Below are 18,769 nucleotides of genomic sequence, written 5' to 3'. Positions count from 1 at the left end.
AGGGCAAGCACCCTACCCACTGTACTATCTCTCTGGCCCCTTTTCAATATCCTAAGTGAATTTTCATGGAATAATAGTACTGGTAGTCAATATATATGGCATACTTACTATATGTAATATTGTGCTCAATTATAGGATTTTTGCGTGACCCTACAACCACTGCATGCTTCAGCCTTTTCAGGGACATTCCTCTACCAATACTTAGTAGAGAATATCATTGAGAAAACTCCCATTTTAAAAAATAGAGACATTGCAAACCACAACACCCAAAAGGAGAGAGAGAGAATAAAAGGGAATGGCCTGCCACAGAGGTGGAGTGGAGGGGGGAAGTGGTGGGGGTGGTGGGAGGGATATTGGGATCATTGGTGGTGGAGAATGGGCACTGGTGGAGGAATGGGTACTCGATCATTGTATGACTGAAATGCAAACATGAATGTTCGTTAAGTATGTAACTGTACTTCATGGTGATTCACTATTAAAAATAAATAAATAAATGAGTAAATAAAATAAAAAATAGAGGCTATGCCCAGCTGTTCTTGTGAGCCATGTGGTGCTAGGAACTGAACTTAGGGCTTTGCACACGTTCTCTTCCTGGACCCCAAAGCTGACAGTTTTCCACCAAAACCCATTTTTCTCTTCTTCCTAGGAACTGGAGTAAACTCCCAGCTGGAGATTATTTTTAAATCTATTTTATCGCTAGGCATAACCAAGTAAGTATAGTAACAATGTATTCACTGTTGTAATGTGGAAAATAGCTGTCCCTTCCTAAGGCTGCCCTTTTTCCCACTGACTTATTTCTTTAGTGTCTTCAACTTAGCATGGCTATTTAGACCGAGGTGATAACCTAGGGTTGGTAGAGAACAAAAGGAAAGGAACCTTGATTTTTCTTTCTTCTTTTTTTGGAGAGGGACAACCTGTTGGTGCTTGGGGGACCACATAGCACTGGGGATAAAACCTACCCTTTCCATATGCAAAGGATGTCCTTCAGCCCTTTAAGCTGTCTGCCTGGTCTAAACTGGATTTCTATTTTTTGTTTTGGTTTTCTTTGGAGGCCACACCCAGTTGTGCTCAAGGTTTATTCATGGCTCTGCTCAGTGATTACTTCTGGTGGTGCTAACTTTCTGATGAAAGAACCTGGATTTTTGAATGTGTCAAAGCAGAGGCACATGCTAAATTACAAACAATTATTATAAGCAATTATAAATTTTTATTAATTACAAGCAATAAAACTCCATATTCTCAGGCTGGAGGTATACTCAGCGGTAGACCATTTGCTTTGCATGTGTGGGGCCCTAGGCTCAATTCTTTGTAGTGCAAAACAAAAAGCATTTTTTATTAGAATAACAAAAAATATTTTACTAAAACATAAGATTTACAGAAGTTTCCAGACAAGCCATACAAAATGGTCACAAGCTTTTTCTTGAAGGGAGGATTCTACACTTGACAGCAAAGTCACAATCTTATTAGTGAGGGCTGTGATGTTTGTTTAATGTTCCCATTTTGGTTCAAACAATCAAGCTTGTCCATCTACAGTGTCTGAATAAAGTTAGACTTGGCTAGAGAGTATATTCTAAAGAACTGGTTAGCTGCTCTTAACCAATGCAATTAGATCACCATAATAAGGGGGAAAGGAGCCATAAAATAGAAAACTACCAGGGCTGGAGCAATAGCGCAGCGGGTAGGGCGTTTGCCTTGCACGCAGCCGACCCGGGTTCGATTCCCAGCATCCCATATGGTCCCCTGAGCACCGCCAGGGGTGGTTCCTGAGTGCAGAGCCAGGAGTAATCCCTGTGCATCGCCAGGTGTGACCCAAAAAGCAAAGCAAAAAAAAAAAAAAAGAAAACTACCTTCCCCCGATCAAAAAAAAAAAAAAAACACCCACACCCCTGCAGCTAACCCTGACAACTACCTTCATTCACAGTGCTTTATACTTAAACCATGATGGGGGAAATGAATAAAAGCAGTGAGAGCCACTGCTTTTAAACGTTTCACAACAATCCAGATGATACTTCTAGCCTCCGCTCATGCTTTTATAACAATGAATCAGGACAAGACATAGATTTGCTAATGTGCATTTAATCACCAAAGGACTGGAGATGTCTGGGCATTTATTCTGTAATGTTTCTAAGACTGTGTCCATTAAATGCAAACAAAAAAGGAAGAAGTCTTGGCAGAACAGGAGAAGTGATGCACACTTGATGATCAGATCGATTTAAATATTATTCATGGCATATAGCCTAGTCCATGCTCTAGCTGTTTCTATGGCTTGGGCTTCGTTGGTTTTCCACTGCTCCGCTACATCATTTGCTAATGATCATCTGGATTGGGAGCACTTAACAAAGCTGGATCGATAGCAGAACTGTGCAGATCTGCAGAGCTGGGGACCACTTATCTTTCAAAATATCTAAACATGTTCTTCTCAACTTGTCTACATTAGGATGATAAATTTTGGTCATAAAATGTACTTTAGGGGCTGCCATTGGGTATTCTTCTGGAAGGAATAGTTCAAGTTTAAAAGTCCCTCCCTCAAAGGGGGAATCCTGGGGGCCAGCAATGACCACATGAAAATAACAGGTGTTGCTCTCATCTGGTTCTGCTTCAATGCCAGGAATTGGTTCTGCCAGCAAACGCTGGGTTTCCTCGATGATCCTGCGGGGCAGCCCGGTCATCTTGTCAGCACCTGAGTTTGGCTTCAGCTCTGCTCTCCGGCTCCGCTCGCCTCACGCACAAGTCAAAACCAAAAACATTTTTAAAAAGTGAAGAAAAATCTGAGGGGAAAAAAGGAAAGAAAAATGCTTGCATGTCCTCAAAGCCAGTGTTCTGAGATCTGTCACACTAAATAAGACATCACCTTGGATAATTTGTATTTAGTTGATCAGCATATTCCAATGAGAAGGCCTGAGGGCAGGAACCAGGCCAAATTAATACCTCTATTTGGTCTGGCATATATTCGGTTTGGAAAATCATTAGTACTCAAGAACAAACACTCCTGGAAAATGAGTGAGCAAGTATATTATTCTTAAGATTACTGAAAAAAATGTCTTTGAGGAATATTTGAGGTTTGAGTATAGATGCAGGCATCACTGAAAAGAGAGGGAGAGCTATTTTCAGCAAGAATTGGGACCAGGATGCAGAACTGACCGAGTACTGTGGCCCTGGGAGGTGATTTCAGTGAACTTCATCATTGCTCCAAGTGTGCTCGCATGTGCCGGGAAGACTTGGCCTATGGAATCCTACAGAGGCCATTTCACATTTCACTATTACCATAGTGTGTCAGTCCAGGATGCTGATGAATGGCGTTCCAGCTCTTTCCCGGGCATGTTCCAGTGGTTGAGCATCATCCCGCTTAAAATTTGGGAAGGCAGGAGGTGGCAGTGAGCTCATCCATCAGTATCATCTGTCGCCATCTTTGAGCTGCCAGCATGACAGCTGGGCAAGCACAGAATCAAGTTGACTGGCAGAATGTTTTATATCTAATGAGTTTGTGCACAATAATAATATAATAAATAAGGCTCTAGAGGAACTCGGTTATCACTTGCATTCCAAAAGTGAGATATGGCCTTACCAGCAGCGCACAGAGCCATCTGTCATCAAATGTTAGTCTCTGTGTCAATGGCCTAACCATCCTGAGGAAATGGAAAAATATCAGCACAGGGGCACCTGACAAAACCATGTCGTTCAAAAAGAGTTAAATGGAGCATGTGAAGGAGCCAGATTCCCAGACAATTGTGAAATAAATACATAACACCACTACCCAAAGCAGATAGACTTGAAATCTGAGCTGCTGAGTGCTAACTCGTCTTTCCGTGGCATGAGCAGTTTATGTCACCCAGGCTAAGTTCTTGAGTAATCTAATCCTTATCTGCTTGGATTTGGGGCTGGAATTATTGCAATCTTCTTTAATGTGTTTTTTCCAGTTTGATACATCAAAATCTGATCGTCACCAAAGCACTCTGCCCGTGACAGCACTGCCAGTGACAGGAATATGAAAGTGGATGAAAGCTTGAGAATTGGATGAAAAGCTGTGAGGATTTATAGTTGTTTGTCTTCCCCTCCCCTCTCTCCCCCCTTACCCCCCGTCACAACTTCGTATCTAAAACTGCTTTTAAGATACACTAAATTCTGGTAAAACACTGAGTGTTTTCCTAGTTTCCCTTCTACCCTGGCCAGACTGCCCTATGTGGAGCAGGGAACAGTCAGTGTCCTTTGCTGGGGCAGCCTGGCGTAGTGTCCAGGAGTGGTGATCATTGGGGACTGAAGTGGGGAGGTACTGTGGGTCTGCGGGTGAGTCTTTCCTGAGTCCTTGGGACCTGGGTACTGGCTGACAGTGTCACAGTGAAACTCCATGAACTTAGTCTTTCTCCAGATGCCATGGAGCCCAGCTTTGCTCTCCGCCCCTGACTGGCAGACGGCTCACCCTTCCAACCTGGAGTCCCGTACCAGCTGTTGACTTGGAGCTAGTGTCTCCAGCATGTCTTCCTTCAGCTCTTTGCATCTGTTTTCATCTTACACACACATGCCAGTGTCTGGGATCCTCTGGACATCTTTAGTTGTCATATTGTTTTTTTTTTTTGGCGACACCCAATGATGCTCAGGGCTTACTCCCAGCTCTGGACTCAGGAATTGTTCCTTGTGGCACTTGGGGGACCATATGGGATGCTGGAGGTCTAACCCAGGTTGGCAAGTGCTCTCTGCTGTACTCTCTGACCGCTCAGCTGTCATGCAGGAATGATACAAGTTACCCATTGTGTAGCTTGTCCATAAACTGCCCCTTCAGGTCCCTGTGCTGACCTCTAGAGGCCATTAAAGGCTCATCCTGTCAATCTGGAAGATGTTTCCACTTCTTTTCCCAGCCCTGTCACTGAGAAGAGTTCCTGATTCCTCTGAAGGCCTCCCATGACACAGCAGCTCTGCTCTGTTGCCAGGCGAAGTTTGCTTACCTGGGAGCCGTCCACGAGACTTGTGCCAGGCTCTTTCTGAGAGGCCAGGCCACCAGCAGGACCAATTCTCCCCACGGCTGAACCAACCATTGTCAGGACTGAGGTCTTCCGTCTTCCCCCCAAAGCCACAGCGAGGGCCCAAAAGAACCACTTTGAGTTGATTTTCCTTATTCCTCATGATGCCAGCGTTGGCACTGAGCCCCATTTCTCAGGTGACCTGACATGGGTTCTGCACTTGATTAAAGGTGTGGCTCATTCCCTTTACAGGTTTCTGGCCCCAACCCCTGAGCAGAGCCAGGGTGGGCCTCTTCCCCTACAAAACACACACACACACACACACACACACACACACACACACACACACACACCCCAAATTAATAAAGCCCTAATTACAAATGTAGTCTATTAGTAATTTTGGATTTCTTAACAGCCACATTAGACATTTAAAGAGGGGCTGGAGTGATAGCACAGTGGGTAGGGTGTTTGCCTTGCACGCGACCGACGCGGGTTCGATTCCCAGCATCCCATATGGTCCCATAAGCATCGCCAGAAGTAATTCCTGAGTGCAGAGTGTGCATTGCCAGGTATGACCCAAAAATAAAAAAAATTAAAAAGAAATAAATGGATTTAATTTTTTAAATACTAATTAGATTTCTGAGTTTATTTTTTATTTTAAATTTACTATTTTACCTTTAAAAAACACTGTGGCTTACGAAGTCATGGGCATTCAATGTTCCAATATCAAATCTACCAGCAGAGTGACCTTCCCTTCATCACGTCCCCATTTTCCCAGTCCCTCTCCTGACACCTGCCCCCTCAGCATGCACAAAATAGTTTATTTGTATTGCTTGTTATAACTAAATGGCTAAGGAAATTATCAAAAAAATATTATAGTAAAAGAAAATTTGTGAATTGTTGTATGTCAGAATGGGGTCATTAAGTCCCTGTATGAGGATTTACTAAGCTGCTTGTTGTTGGTTGAGTCTTCTGTGTTATTATTTTTGATAACTGGGCCTAGTTGACTTCAATGTTACTTTCCCATTGAATTTGGTGTGCTCCTACTAGGGTGTCAGTATTGTGAAATTTGGAAGAGTCACGATGTTGATATGCGGCCACTCGCTCTAGAAACTCTAGGGTCTATAGGACTTTAGAACTGCCAGGAGTAACCCCTGAGCATTGCCAGGCATGGCCAAAAAACCCCAAACAAAGCAAAAATAAAGTCTTCCCAAATAGGAATAGGTAGTTCTCGTATGTTTAAAATTCTTTTTGCAGTGAAATTTATCAGTTACACAGGCGGGGTGGGGGGCTGGGGTGGAGCTATACTGTGATTCTTGGTGGTGGAATATGTGCACTGGTGAAGGGATGGGTGTTTGAGCATTGTATAACTGAGACTTAAAACCTGAAAGCTTTGTAACTTTACACATGGTGATTCAATTAAAAAATAAATAAATAAAATTCTTTTTGCGTGGAGGAGTGGTTTGGGCCACATCCTGCAGTGCTCAGGAGTGGTGCTTGAGTGTAGGATAACATAGCCCCAGGTAGGTTTATTGGGTTACTCCCATCATAGTGCTCACATCCCTGTGTTTTGTAGCTTCTTTCTTAGTGTTCTGTTGACTTGTAAATATTGTTTTTCTCTTCTCCTTGAGTCCTTTGCATAGTTTATTCAGAGCAATGTCCTTTTTGTATAGACACAGGAAGACTTAGCAAATGTTATGCTTTTGTAACCTAGGAGTCATTTGACTCTACATATTTTCCTCCAGGGCATCTGTTCTCTTGACCCAAGTCTCAGCTAGGGTTAGGAATGATTAATCTGGCCTGAGTGCTGTAGTCTGAGTCTGTGGCAAGATGTTGCCAGGAGAGCTGCTTTGCTATGTCCATACAAAAATAACTAGTATTAAGATGTGAATAAGTTCTTGGACTGACAGTCGAGAAGGGCTTTGGAATGCCCTTAGGTGTGTTCCCTTTGAACCTGATGGTCCCCAGGAAGGGCTTTCTTGTGTTGATTTTGCTACCTGGCTGTGTATAGCCTAGAGGGCAAGGCGGGAGAGACAAGTAGGGTGAGAGACAGAATGAAGGAGAATCCAGAGATGTGGCAGTAGATCCAGAGAGAGAAAGGAGCTAGGAGTGCGGGAGATGAGAAAGATGGAAGATTGAATAAATGGTAACTAATCAGCAACCAGCTTGGTCCTTGTTCTTCCTTCGCCTGTCCTTGGCCAACAACCGTCCCGATCCAGCCCATACACAGCGGTTCCAGAGCACTGAATAAGGGTGGTGAGACAGACCCACCCGGAGAGCCCACGAGTGCACATGGCCCTCTGCGTGCTATAGTTTATACTTGAGGGGCCATACACAATGCTGGGGGTCTAGCTGGGTCGGCTACATTCGAGACAAATGCTTCTCGCACCCCTGCCCTACATTCTTTTCTGCACTAAAATTTTGTTTTGGGCCCAGGATCTAGCAGGTGTTAGAGAACATGCCTTCACCCAGGAGGCCCTGATCTCATTCCCTGGATGGGGGAGCCCCATGGCCATGGCAGGCTGTAGCCCTGTGCCCCCCCCCACACCAGTGGGTAAGGCCCCCAGCCATAATGATGGTGACAAAAATACATACTTTGTTGTTTTAATAATCTCATAATTTTAAATATTCTTTTTTTTTTTTTGCAGAAAATGGTAGCTTAGTAATAATAATAAAAAATAACCAAATGGGTTTGCCTGGAGAAACTGTTCTTACATTCACCAAATTTGCTGGACTCTCACTTGTTGTAACAACTTGCTTTTAGTCTCTTGATTTTCTTTGTAGAAAACATATTGTCTGCCAGTGAAAACACCATGCTTTTCTCTCTTCTTTACAGTTCTCGGCTTCCCTGTTCCTCCTCCCCCAGCACTGTTGCTGCAGCCGTGCCCTGTGACGTCTCCTTCATCTCCAGCTCATACTGCTTTTCTTTGCTCCTTTTTTATGTCAATACCATTTTCTTAATTATTGCAGCTATTGTTAAGTACTCTAATTTGCTTTTTTCAAGACTGTTTTGGCTGTCCTATGTCCTCTGAATTTACATATAAATTTTGGAATCAGCTTGTGAACTTCTATGAGAAAGAAACTTGAATTTTGATGGGCATTGCATTAGTCACTTTGCATTTAAATAACACTTAAAATGAATATGCTAGTTCATATGTATACCATGAAATTTCAGTTGAATAACAATGTGATTCAGATTTCCCCCTAAAAAAGATTAGAAAAGTTAAAAAGACACATTTGTTTTGGATATCACATATGCATAGAGGCTAACAGTTTGTTTAAAGACTTTTAATTCCAATGATGTTACATCTGATTAGTCATAAAAATCATCAAAATCATCAGACGTGTTATAGTTCCTTGGACGTAAAGCTGCTTCAATTTCTGAGTTACTGTCATCAGACTCACCCCAGAAGGCTGGAAGAGAAAACCAGACAATTATTTAGCATCATTTTACTCTGATTAGTTCAGTATAATCAGCAAAACTAGTAATTGGAGCACTGGCCTGTTAAAAAGTCTGCCAGAGACACCAGGTGGTACAGCTGCTGAAAAGCCCTTGCAATGCAGGCGTTTCTGCACAGACCCAGACCCTCTGTGCCCAGGTGCTGTTGGCAACAATCTTGCTCAGAGCGCTTCCTTGTTGCTCTGTTCTCTCTGACTCTGCTGCAGGATGGGGATGTGAAACCAGGATGAAGGCAACGTAGGGTGATGGGTGCTGGTGAGAGGCCTGCCTCGACCTGTCTGTGCTGCTGCCATGCGCTCCCTGGCAGAGAGCAGAGGGGACGAGTGAGGCTGACACTGGGACAGGGAGCAAGTGAAGGCGGGGGTGGGAGGTTGGCACAGGCAGGAGAGGAAGCCAGTAGACGTGGTCTAACAATGGGGGGCAGGAGCAGGCAGCTGCAGCTCTTCTCCCCTGCTCCCGTGAAGAGGAGGAAGGGGCACTGATTCTGTGACTCTCGTGTCCAGTCTATGTTTGTCACTATCTTCCATCTAGGTGGCTGATGGCTGCTCTCAGGCAGGACATCCTCGTCTCATGTAATAGGCTGCCAAGTGAGTTAGCCTGCGCCTGTGGTGACAGGAAGGAGACGTGGGGTGTGTGTACACTGAGGATCTCCAAGCATGCCCAGGGGACTACCAATCGCTACATGGTACAGTCTGTCAGTTCTGGGATGACTTTAGTATGGCTTCATTCAATTCTTACACTAACCTAGTAAAGTCAAATATCTGGGTGGCTGGGGGAGGGGGTCTCCCTTACTTGGAAAAACTGGGCCATATATAGTCATGCTCAGGGGCCTCTCCTGGAACTGTGGTTAGGAATAGCCCCTGGAATTTGTTTAAGGCACCAAATACAGTAGCACTGTTGTACTGTCTTCCCATTGTTCATCGATTTGCTTGAGCGGGCACCAGTAACATCTCCATTGTGAGACTTGTTACTGTTTTTGGCATATTGAATACGCCACGGGGAGCTTGCCAGGCTCTGCCGTGCGGGTGGGATACACTTGGTAGCTTCTTGGTAGTACCAAAGACAGTACTGGAAATCAAAACAGAGTTGGCTGAAGTGGCCGCATGCAAGGCAAGTGCCATCCTCCTGTACCATGTCTGTGTGGAGACTAGAGTGAGATTGAGAGAGGTTGTTTAACTGACCAGCACCTCAGGATCAGTGGATGGGGGGAGGTCAGCCAGGACTCCCCTCAGGCTGGCTGGCTCAAACCCACTGGGGATGAGGTAGAAGGAAGCAGGATGAGGGGGCCTAAGCTCAGGAGGGCTGAGCCTCCATGGGAGCATGAAGGATGGTCAGACTCTCGCTGTGTGCGGGGCACTGAAGGGTGCCGGGCGCCTGCTGGGCAGAGGGAAGGAATGGGCCATGTAGAGGAGCAGCCTCAGCACAGGCACAGGGATCTAAGCACGGTGGGTCTGGAATAGACTGGTTGGGATTAGGCCGAGAGAAGAGAGGGTAGTGACAGTAGCTATTTCTTTTCTAATATCAGCCTTTGAAATTAATTTTATTATTATTATTTTTTAGTGTTTGGTCCCTGCCTAGCCAGGTTCAGTCCCCAACACCACACCTCATGCCCCAAGCCCTGCCAGAAATGACCCCTGAGCACAGAGCCAGGAGTGAGCCCAGAACTCAAGTGGGTTGGCCACATGCATGGGAGCTTGTCTTACCTGCTCTACTCCACAGAAACATCAGACATGCAAGAAGGTTAGATAATGGGGTTTTTAGATACTGGCGGTCATGTGGGAGACAATCAGGAGCAAGAGAAGGGTTGGCTGTGAGAAAATCGGTTTGAATCCTACGCACAATCCCTGTTGTGTCAGTGGATACGGTGAGCAGGGGGGCAGAGGAACGTTTCAGGAGCAGACAGCAGTGCTGCCTATGAACGTGGAGGCCAGCAGTCCTGGAAACTCCTACTTGCATAGTCAACTCTGTGCTGTCCACTGCGGGCGTGTCCTGGAGAGTGGGGCCACACCCCCTTTGGTGCTCTCAGAGGCCGGAGCTCATAGTACAGCTGAGCCTCACAGCCTTCCAGCTTAGCCAAGACAGAAACACGCCACTACTTTTTTTTTTTTTTTTTGCTTTTTGGGTCACACCCAGTGATGCTCAGGGGTTACTCCTGGCTCTGCTCTCAGGAATTACTCCTGGCAGTGCTTGGGGGACCATATGGGATGCTGGGAATCAAACCCGGGTCAGCTGCATGCAAGGCAAATGCCCTACCTGCTGTGCTATCGCTCCAGCTCCAAGCCACTACATTCTTTCAGTTAACTTCTCTTGGTTAAAATACAGAATGAACAGGAGTGGGGAGATAACACAGTAGGGCAGGTGCTTGCTGTGTGCATGTGTTTCACTGCCCCCCCCCCCAACACTGCACGGAGTTCCCTGAGCACCGTCTGCAGCCCCCAAACCAAAAAGAAATACGCAAATAATTAAAATGCAAAATGAAAGTATCATTACCAGTCTCTCTTACCTTTAGACTTTAAACTGGTAGGCAGTTTCTTGCTTTCATGCCTGCAAAAATAAAGAAACTATGTAAAGTCCCCCTAAATCGTAATTTAGTAAATTAGTAGCTTTTACAGTAAGCATACTTAGGGAAGATTTTTCAGATTATTCAAAGAAGGCTGGATAATTTACACTGGTTCCCTAAATGTGGAGAGAAAATGTCAGGACTGCTCTGGCCTCACCTGCTTTGGGGAAAGGTCCCCACTGTGGCGGGACAGCCCAGTCCCACTCAGCCCTGCCCGCCTGGCCATGTGTGCTGTGTGTGCAGGCTGGCAGCAGGCAGACGAGCGGAAAGCAAAATACCTAAAACAGATCCGAGATATCAGGGTGCGGGGCAGAAACGACAGCACAGCAGGCAGGGCACGTGGCTTGCACATGGCTGGCCCACATCTGACCTCCAGCACCACATATGATCCCCCAAGCTCACAGCACCGGGCACCGCTGGGTGTATCCCCACTCCAAGAAAAAAGTCAGAATGTGAGAAGAAGGTAAGGAAGCTACAGACCATAGTCAAATCACTCTAAACAAGGAGTTCAAAGCAAACCAGTAACAGCTCTTAGCACATCTGGAGAGAGCGCTGCAGGCAGGCGCAGGCTCTGCATGCATGCACAGTGGCTGACACTGCAGCCCCCCAGCACTGCTGAGTGGTCCCCCGCAATGAGCAGGAGCAGCCTTTGGACACCCCCAGGCGTGGCCACACCAAACAAAAACACGTGCTAGAGAAAGACGAGAGTGTCTGACACACCTCTGGTTAGGTTTCCACTTTGCATTTCTAGTTGAGATTATTTCATTGAAGCATATTGCAGCCTCAATGGGAGAATTCCGAGGACACGGTCGGTGCGTACCCCCATGTCCCTCCCCAAGCAGGACACAGGGCACGATGCAAGCATCCTGGGAGATCAGCTATTTCCCTCTGGGCCATGTCTTGTGGGCTGAAAATGTTCTGTTTCGTTGCGGGGGGTGGGGGGGAGGGAAGGAAGAAAGGTCAAAGGACTGTTGTTCATGTTTTGCGTGCCAAAGGCCCAGGTTTGATCCCTGGCCCCACATGGCCCTGGCAAGCACTGCCAGAAGTGACCCCAAGCCGTGAGTGAGGACTAGCCTTGGCACACTGCCAACTGTGGCCCCTAAACCACCCCACTAAAAAAAAAAATCTGTCTTTAGTCATCACTGTATCACTGTCATCCAGTTGTTCATTGATTTGCTCAAGCAGGCGCCAGTAACGTCTCCATTTGTCCCCGTCGCATGCTAGTGTAGCCCGTTGGCATACTGGGGGTTCTTTCAGGATCAGGGGAATGGGGACTGTGGCTGTTACTGTTTTTGGCATATTGAGTAGGCATAGGTAGCTTGCCACACTCTGCCGTGCCATGCTCTTAAACACATTAAAAAAATTCATTATATAGACAACAGTTTAAAATACCACATGTGTAACTGACTAAAACACCAGTGACCACTTAATAAATGCACACTCACACAAACACACACAAAGTCAATATAATCAAGAGGCAATGGTCTAATTCGTGTTACAATTGTATTGTAGTGGTGTTACATATCTTCCCATTCACAGTATCACCATAATTTACATTTCTTTCCAGTGAGACATACTCCACTAAATCATCGCTTTCTAGCCTATCTGTTGATGGTCCCTTTCAAGCGTTTTTTTTTTTTTTTTAAACCTCCGATGGCCACTAGAGGCTCGTGGCTCTTTCACCATAAGGAACATATGGCCTCACACCCACCCAACGAGCTCGCCAGGAAGGTGGGCATGGACAGTGTGTGCCGCAGGGCTCCATCTGGCACAGGCCGTGCACACGCTTGAGAGCAAGTGCACAGGCCCAAACACCACTGTGGCTCCTTTTCATTATGTCGCCTACCTTTCCTTTCCTGGGGGCAGTGTGGAAGGGAGCAATCCATTAGGAAAGAAATGTCTCTGAGATTCTGCGTTTTTTGGGGGGGACCCCACCCCCAGTGGTACTCAGGGTCTACTCCTCCTGGCTCTGTGCTCAAGGGTCACTTCTGATGGTGCTCAGGGGACCATCTGAGATGTCAGGGATCAAACCAGGATTGCCCACATGCAAAACAAGTCTCCTGACCTGGACCACTCCTCCAGCTCCTATATTATGCTTTTCTCATTTTGTTCTTGGGGCCACATTGGGCAATGCTCAGGGGTTACTCTTGGCTCTGTATTCAGGAATTACTCTTGGCGGTACTCAGGGGACCATATGGGATGCTGGGGATCAAACCCAGGCTGGCTGCATGTAAGACAAACACCCTACTATTGCTCTGGCCCTGGACTGTTTTTAAAGCTGAAAACCGTTTCATAGGCCTGAAAGGGAGATCATGTGGCAGAATGTGGCCACGGGGAGCCCTTATACAGCAAGAGCACAGAGGCAGGCGAGCACAGGAACACGTCCAGTTGGCAGTTTCAAAGTGCCTCTGTGTCCAACATGGCCACCCACGACCAAACTCCCAGTGTGGTACCCTCTCTTCTCCTGCCTTCTCCTCCTGTCTCAGCTAATGGCATCTCTGACCCTTCCCAGGTCTGTCTACTCCTCTGTCCCCTATTGCTCAGGCAGCCACCAGGTGCTGCACCAGGTCACTTCCCAGTGATTCTCAGAGTCCTCATGTGCTGCTACCACCTAGTCAACGAGACAATATCCCTTTCTGGATTTCTGTAATAGCCCCTGACAGGTGCTATACTCAGGTTGTCTCCTAGAATCCACTGGCCACTTTTCAGATATCAAATCTGATCACTTTCCCCATTTGCTCACTTACAACCCTTCCCTAAGTCTTCTCTTGGCTTATAGCAAAAGACCTGATCCTGAACAGGCCCCCCAAGCTTTGCCTTCCGAGGCCTTCCTGCCATGGCTTCCACGCCATCTCCGCACCAACCAATGCATGCCCTCTTCTGCTCTAGACTGTACATTTGCTGAGGGCAGCAACCATGTCTACTTTTGCTCACGAGTAACTGAGCTTCATTCTTCATGGTGCTGGGTGGCTAGGGAAGAGGTGAGCCTCACTAAGCAGAGGGCCTGCTTAAAGACACTCCCCCTGGGGCCAGAGCAATAGTACAGGGGGCAGGGCGCTTGCCTTGCACATGTTTGATCCCCAGCTCCCCATATGTCTCCCGAGCCAGTCAGAAGTGATCCCAAGGTGCAGAGCTGGGAGTAAGGTCTGAGCACCACTGGGTGTGGTCCACCCCTGCCCCCCATCCATACACACAACACCCCCCCCAAAAATAAACAAAGACACTGAATCTGTACTTAATATGTTCTTTGGTTTGCATTTTTCCACTTACAATGCAATTTCATAATCATGATTTTTAAGCTTCTTCTCAGGAATATATTTTCCTACAAGAGACATGTGAACTAAATTCATGTCATTTACCAAAAAGAAAGCTGGAAGACGCTGTTGAGCAAACACTACTTCATTTTCACACCTACTTCATTCTCACACCTTTGGGCTTCTTTTAGGAAATCATCTCTGCAAGTCAACGTGATACAATTCAAGTCTGACCTTCATTACTTGCAATTCTTTATTTCTCTGGATCTCATCTAAAGAATAAAGTTAAGACAAGGCCTATGGAGATGGCAGGAAAAGTTTGCCTAAAGTGCTACCCAAAGGCAGCTTGTTTGGCTACTATGGTTAGAGAGAGAAAAAAATCACTTTAAAAGGGTGATGGGGGCTGGAGCGATGACACAGCAGAGAGGGTGTTTGCCTTGCACACGGCTGACCTGGGTTCAATTCCCAGCATCCTATATGGTCCCCCAAATACCGCCAGGTGTAATTCCTGAGTGCATGAGCCAGGAGTAATCCCTGAGCATCGCCAGACGTGACCCAGAAAGCAAATAAATAAATAGAAAAATAAAAGGGTAATCAGGAAGAGTCATAAGTCATAAGGTACAGTAACTACACTCATCAAAGATGCCTACAGTGTGATCTAAATGTCAGTCCTCCCTGAGCCGTCTACCTTGTGGACCAATGTGTCCAGTGTCCAGAGAGGGGAAAGGATGGACAAGGCTCCTGAGTGAGTATGAATGTGCACATGCTCCTCTCTGTCCTCTCATGTCCTCAGATGCAGACGGCACTGCTGTTTCAGCATGTGATGCCACACAGAGGTCAGGGCACTGAAGAATGACCTTTCCTAACTAAGAATGCTTGAGTGAGTGCTGGAGCTATGTATCGCTACTCATGTTGTCAGAATACTAGTGATTAGTAACACTGTGCTAGAGACCATCTCCCCCCCACCCGCCCCCAACACACACACACACACACACACACACACACACACACACACACACGCGCACACACACGCACACGTCTACTGAGGAGGCCCTGTTGGGAACAGCACCTGACCACGTCATCTGGCTTCTGGCCCTGCACCACAAATAAGATGACAGGAAAACCCCAGGGCCACTAAAAGGTTCTATGTAGGGCCAGTTCTTCTGTGCAGGAAACTCAGAGAAGATTACGAGTTGGCCTTGAAAATCTGGCAAGCATATCAGTCAGGCAGAAGAATGGGGCAAAACAATTTCAAAAACTGGGGCTGGAGTGATAGTACTGTGTGTAGGGCATTGGCCTTGCACAAAGCTGACCTGAATTTGATCCCTGGGACCCCAAAAGGTCCACAAGAGCATTGCCAGGAGTAATTTCTGATCACAAAACTAGGGGTAAGCCCTGAGCACTGCCGGGTACAGCACTCAAACAAAAACAAAACAAAAAGAATTTCCAAAAAGGCTGAATAAGAGCCAGGGTACACAGAACAGGGCACGAGAACCGGCTCCATGAGGGCACGGGACACCTGTGGGAGAGCCATCTGGGAGAGCACTGGAATCTGAACTCCAGGAGGGCCAGCAGGAACCCAATGAAGTAAGGTTAAGGCACTGGGCAATTCCTGGCCCACTGGGAGGAGGAACTGGGTTGTTCGTTCTAGTCAAGAAATTTTATGTACAATATTTATTTTCATATATATAATTAAAAAAATATCCAAACAAACCACCCAAATCACTGTGACTCTGTGGCCCCATGGGTTGAATCTGGCTCTGAGATTCTCGGTGTTGCGGACAATGAAGAAGGGCTCACTGTGGGAAGTGTGCTCTCAGGCTAGGGTTTCTTCATAAGCCCGGAATAACTAATAAAGGAGAAGACACTGATCGTTAAACTTGGACTTAAGTGATTTTCAGTGATTTCTGACTGCTAGCTAAATAAGTAGTAAAATATCTTAAACAGATTCTGCATTTGGAATTTTCTCAAAAATAGACATTTCTGAAATATTAAGGACAAAAACATGAAACAACAAACAATAAACAAAAAAAACCAACTCTGGATTGTATGGAAAGGAATAATCCTGCGAGTGTGCCAACAAACTTCTGTATACTGGATTTTGTTTTCTTTGGGGCCAGACCTGGAAGGTACTTGGAGGGTCACTGTGGGCAGTGCTGGGGGCTGCGGAGCTAGGTATGTATGAGCAGTTTGAAGCCTGACCAGGCTCTGGGTTTTAATTTGGCAAAGTCCGAGCGCCCCCTGACGGCTAGTCGGGGGCCCTGCATCACGCCCTGTCCAGTGACTGTCATACCCCAGCAGGGGCACACTCGAGTCCGGGACACACTGGCTGTCTGGAAGCTTACTCGCCCAGCAGAGCTTAGGCAAGCGTAGGTGTGCGGACGAGCCAGGTGCTTCTGTCCGAGGCCTCCCGGGCTTCCAGGGAAACGCCTTGCCCTCCTCGAGTTCTCACTACATTCTGGGAGAACGCGGTTCAGGGCAGGCGCCGGCGGCGCCCCCTGCCGGCCGCTCCTGGGGCTGCAGGCGGCATGAAAGGCCACCCACGGAGGCACTGTTGGCGGCGAGGCTGGCTGACTTCTGCTGCCCTTCCACCCCGCCACCCCCACAACTCTTTATTTTTTTTTTTAAGAAATGTTATTTCGTTCGATCCAACCAGTAAACCGAAGTTTTAAAATATACTCTTGTTGAATCAATAGATCCGGGAGCGTGAAAAAAACAACCAACGGCTTCCAGAGGAAGGTAAAGGAGACGACTGCAAAGGAGAGGAAGCTCTGGCATGCACCCTGAACAAAAGGGAACAAGCGGTCTTTACCCGGAGAGGGGCGCCCCATTAGGACTCACTGCTTCGTACATTATGCTTTTCATCCCCACTCAACCACAAAATGATTTTGCTGAAGCAAATACAATGGTAGAAAAAGATTTACACTGAAAGAATCTTTAATAATAAACTGTTGCCGATCTGCCTACTTGCCCGTGATTTATAATACAATAAACATCAGATTCTATTACGGCTCATGCACTGAAGCGCTGCTCTGAAAAACGGAATATGAAAGCGCCTGGACCCCACCACCATCACAATGAAATGAGCATGTATAAATGTGCTAAGAGTATCTCTTTGCATCTTTTATAGCTTATGTGTATTAATCTGTAACGCTTATTAAGAAAGTCATTGCTATGCAAAGCAGCACCCAATCCCTTTCTCGGGCTTTTCAACAGAGTGCACTGTTTAGCCAATAGGACGGACCCTCTGGCCCTCATTCTGCATTCATCACAGGCAACATTTGCACAATGTATCTCTCAAAGGCGGCTGAAAAGAAGGCCTTAATACTCATGTAAACAACTGCAAACCAATTACTTAATGAATCAGACCCACACATAATGAGGTGCAGACAAAGAGCTATAAATGCATTTTTGTGCCCAAGCCACTGCTTTAAAGTAAAATCCCTCAGCTGTAGTTTGGGCTTAACTAGCACATCACAATTATTGTCTCTAGGACATCAGAGGAAGCCATTTTTTTTTTTTTTAAGGTCCAGCGGGTCTTTTTTTCCCCCCTTTTTTGAGGTTGCTCATCAGCTCACTGACAAACTAGAGTAAAGAAGAATTTTTAAAAGTGCTACAGCAGCACTGCACTGTTATGTTTACTCTCAAGTACTGGGTTTTGAGACCACTTGTAAAAGCAATAAAGCACGAGGAGTGACTGCGGTAAGTGGGACCCTTAAATGTAAGCCTCTAAGAAATTTCAGCGAATCCAGGCACAAGCGGCAAAAGCAGAGCTCTTCACACCCAGGATGGCGTATTCACAACACCAAGCCCGCACAAGAACCAAACCGTGCCAGCCAGCAGAACCTACAGGCTTAGAGCCCAGACCTTTGCATCACCAGATTATTATCAAGTGTCTGGAACCAAGGACTCCTTAAGACCTGTTTTTATTTTTTCCTTTTTAAAGGCTGAGGATGAGATTACTTGTGAAGTTTCTTGGTCATTAATTTCATGCAGAAACACCAGTATTAACAAAAGACTTTCACCTCAAAAGGGGAAATTTTTAAATTTTCAGTTTAGTGAAATAAAGATGAAAAGAAATTACCACGCTGAGAAAATGTTGTATTTATACAGATATATAGGAGGTAGGTTAAAAAAACAAACAAGCATGGATTGTAAAGAAAAGCTGCAGAAGAATTACTGGAGGTGGGGTTGGGGGTACAGAGAAACTTAATGCCCCAAGCTGTACTGAGCGCTTCCTCCTGGCTGTGCCCGGGGATCACTTCTGGTAGGGCCTGGAACACCGCACGTGGTGCCGGGGGTGGTCCCAGACCAGCTACACGAAAAGCCATTCTTACACTCTAGGCAAGCTCTCACATGCTGTAGTATCTCCACCACCTCCCCCGCCCCCAATTTTTAAAAATGTCCCTGAAATATTGGAAAGAAACATCTTTTTGCATGTCTAAAAACTAAAGGGAAACATCATTAAGAGCAGAGGCTAACTTTACTTCCTGAAAGCCACCTGGAGGAAATAAAGTATTTTTGTTCTATTTTGGGGTCC

General features: G+C 46.3%; 2 protein-coding genes and 1 pseudogene across 5 annotated transcripts in view; all 3 read right to left on the bottom strand.

The window, feature by feature from the left end:
• LOC129403439 (uncharacterized) overlaps positions 1-18,769 on the bottom strand; it is a 575,036-nt pseudogene that overhangs the window by 253,280 nt on the left and 302,987 nt on the right.
• LOC101558621 (ubiquitin-conjugating enzyme E2 N-like) lies at positions 1,885-2,857 on the bottom strand. Its single transcript, XM_012934039.2, is given in 3 exon segments — positions 1,885-2,313; positions 2,316-2,342; positions 2,345-2,857. Coding segments are annotated over 3 exon segments (453 nt in total). The 5' UTR covers positions 2,670-2,857; the 3' UTR covers positions 1,885-2,212.
• The window catches only part of KIZ (kizuna centrosomal protein), a 173,496-nt gene continuing 162,935 nt past the window's right edge, over positions 8,209-18,769 (bottom strand). For 2 of the 4 annotated variants that reach the window (XM_055131940.1, XM_055131943.1), the window contains 2 exons: positions 10,919-10,959; positions 8,210-8,369 (listed from right to left, as the gene is read on the bottom strand). In XM_055131940.1, the coding sequence (XP_054987915.1) occupies positions 8,269-8,369; positions 10,919-10,959 (142 nt within the window). In that variant the 3' untranslated portion in view covers positions 8,210-8,268. Of the gene's footprint in view, positions 8,370-10,918; positions 10,960-18,769 lie in introns of all 4 variants that reach the window. The other 2 variants (XM_055131939.1, XM_055131942.1) reach the window with 2 other exon arrangements.

Source organism: Sorex araneus, chromosome 3 (genome assembly GCF_027595985.1).
Source record: "Sorex araneus isolate mSorAra2 chromosome 3, mSorAra2.pri, whole genome shotgun sequence".
In the NCBI taxonomy this organism is placed as follows: domain Eukaryota; kingdom Metazoa; phylum Chordata; class Mammalia; order Eulipotyphla; family Soricidae; genus Sorex; species Sorex araneus.
This window is presented reverse-complemented; position numbering and strand designations above follow the sequence as displayed.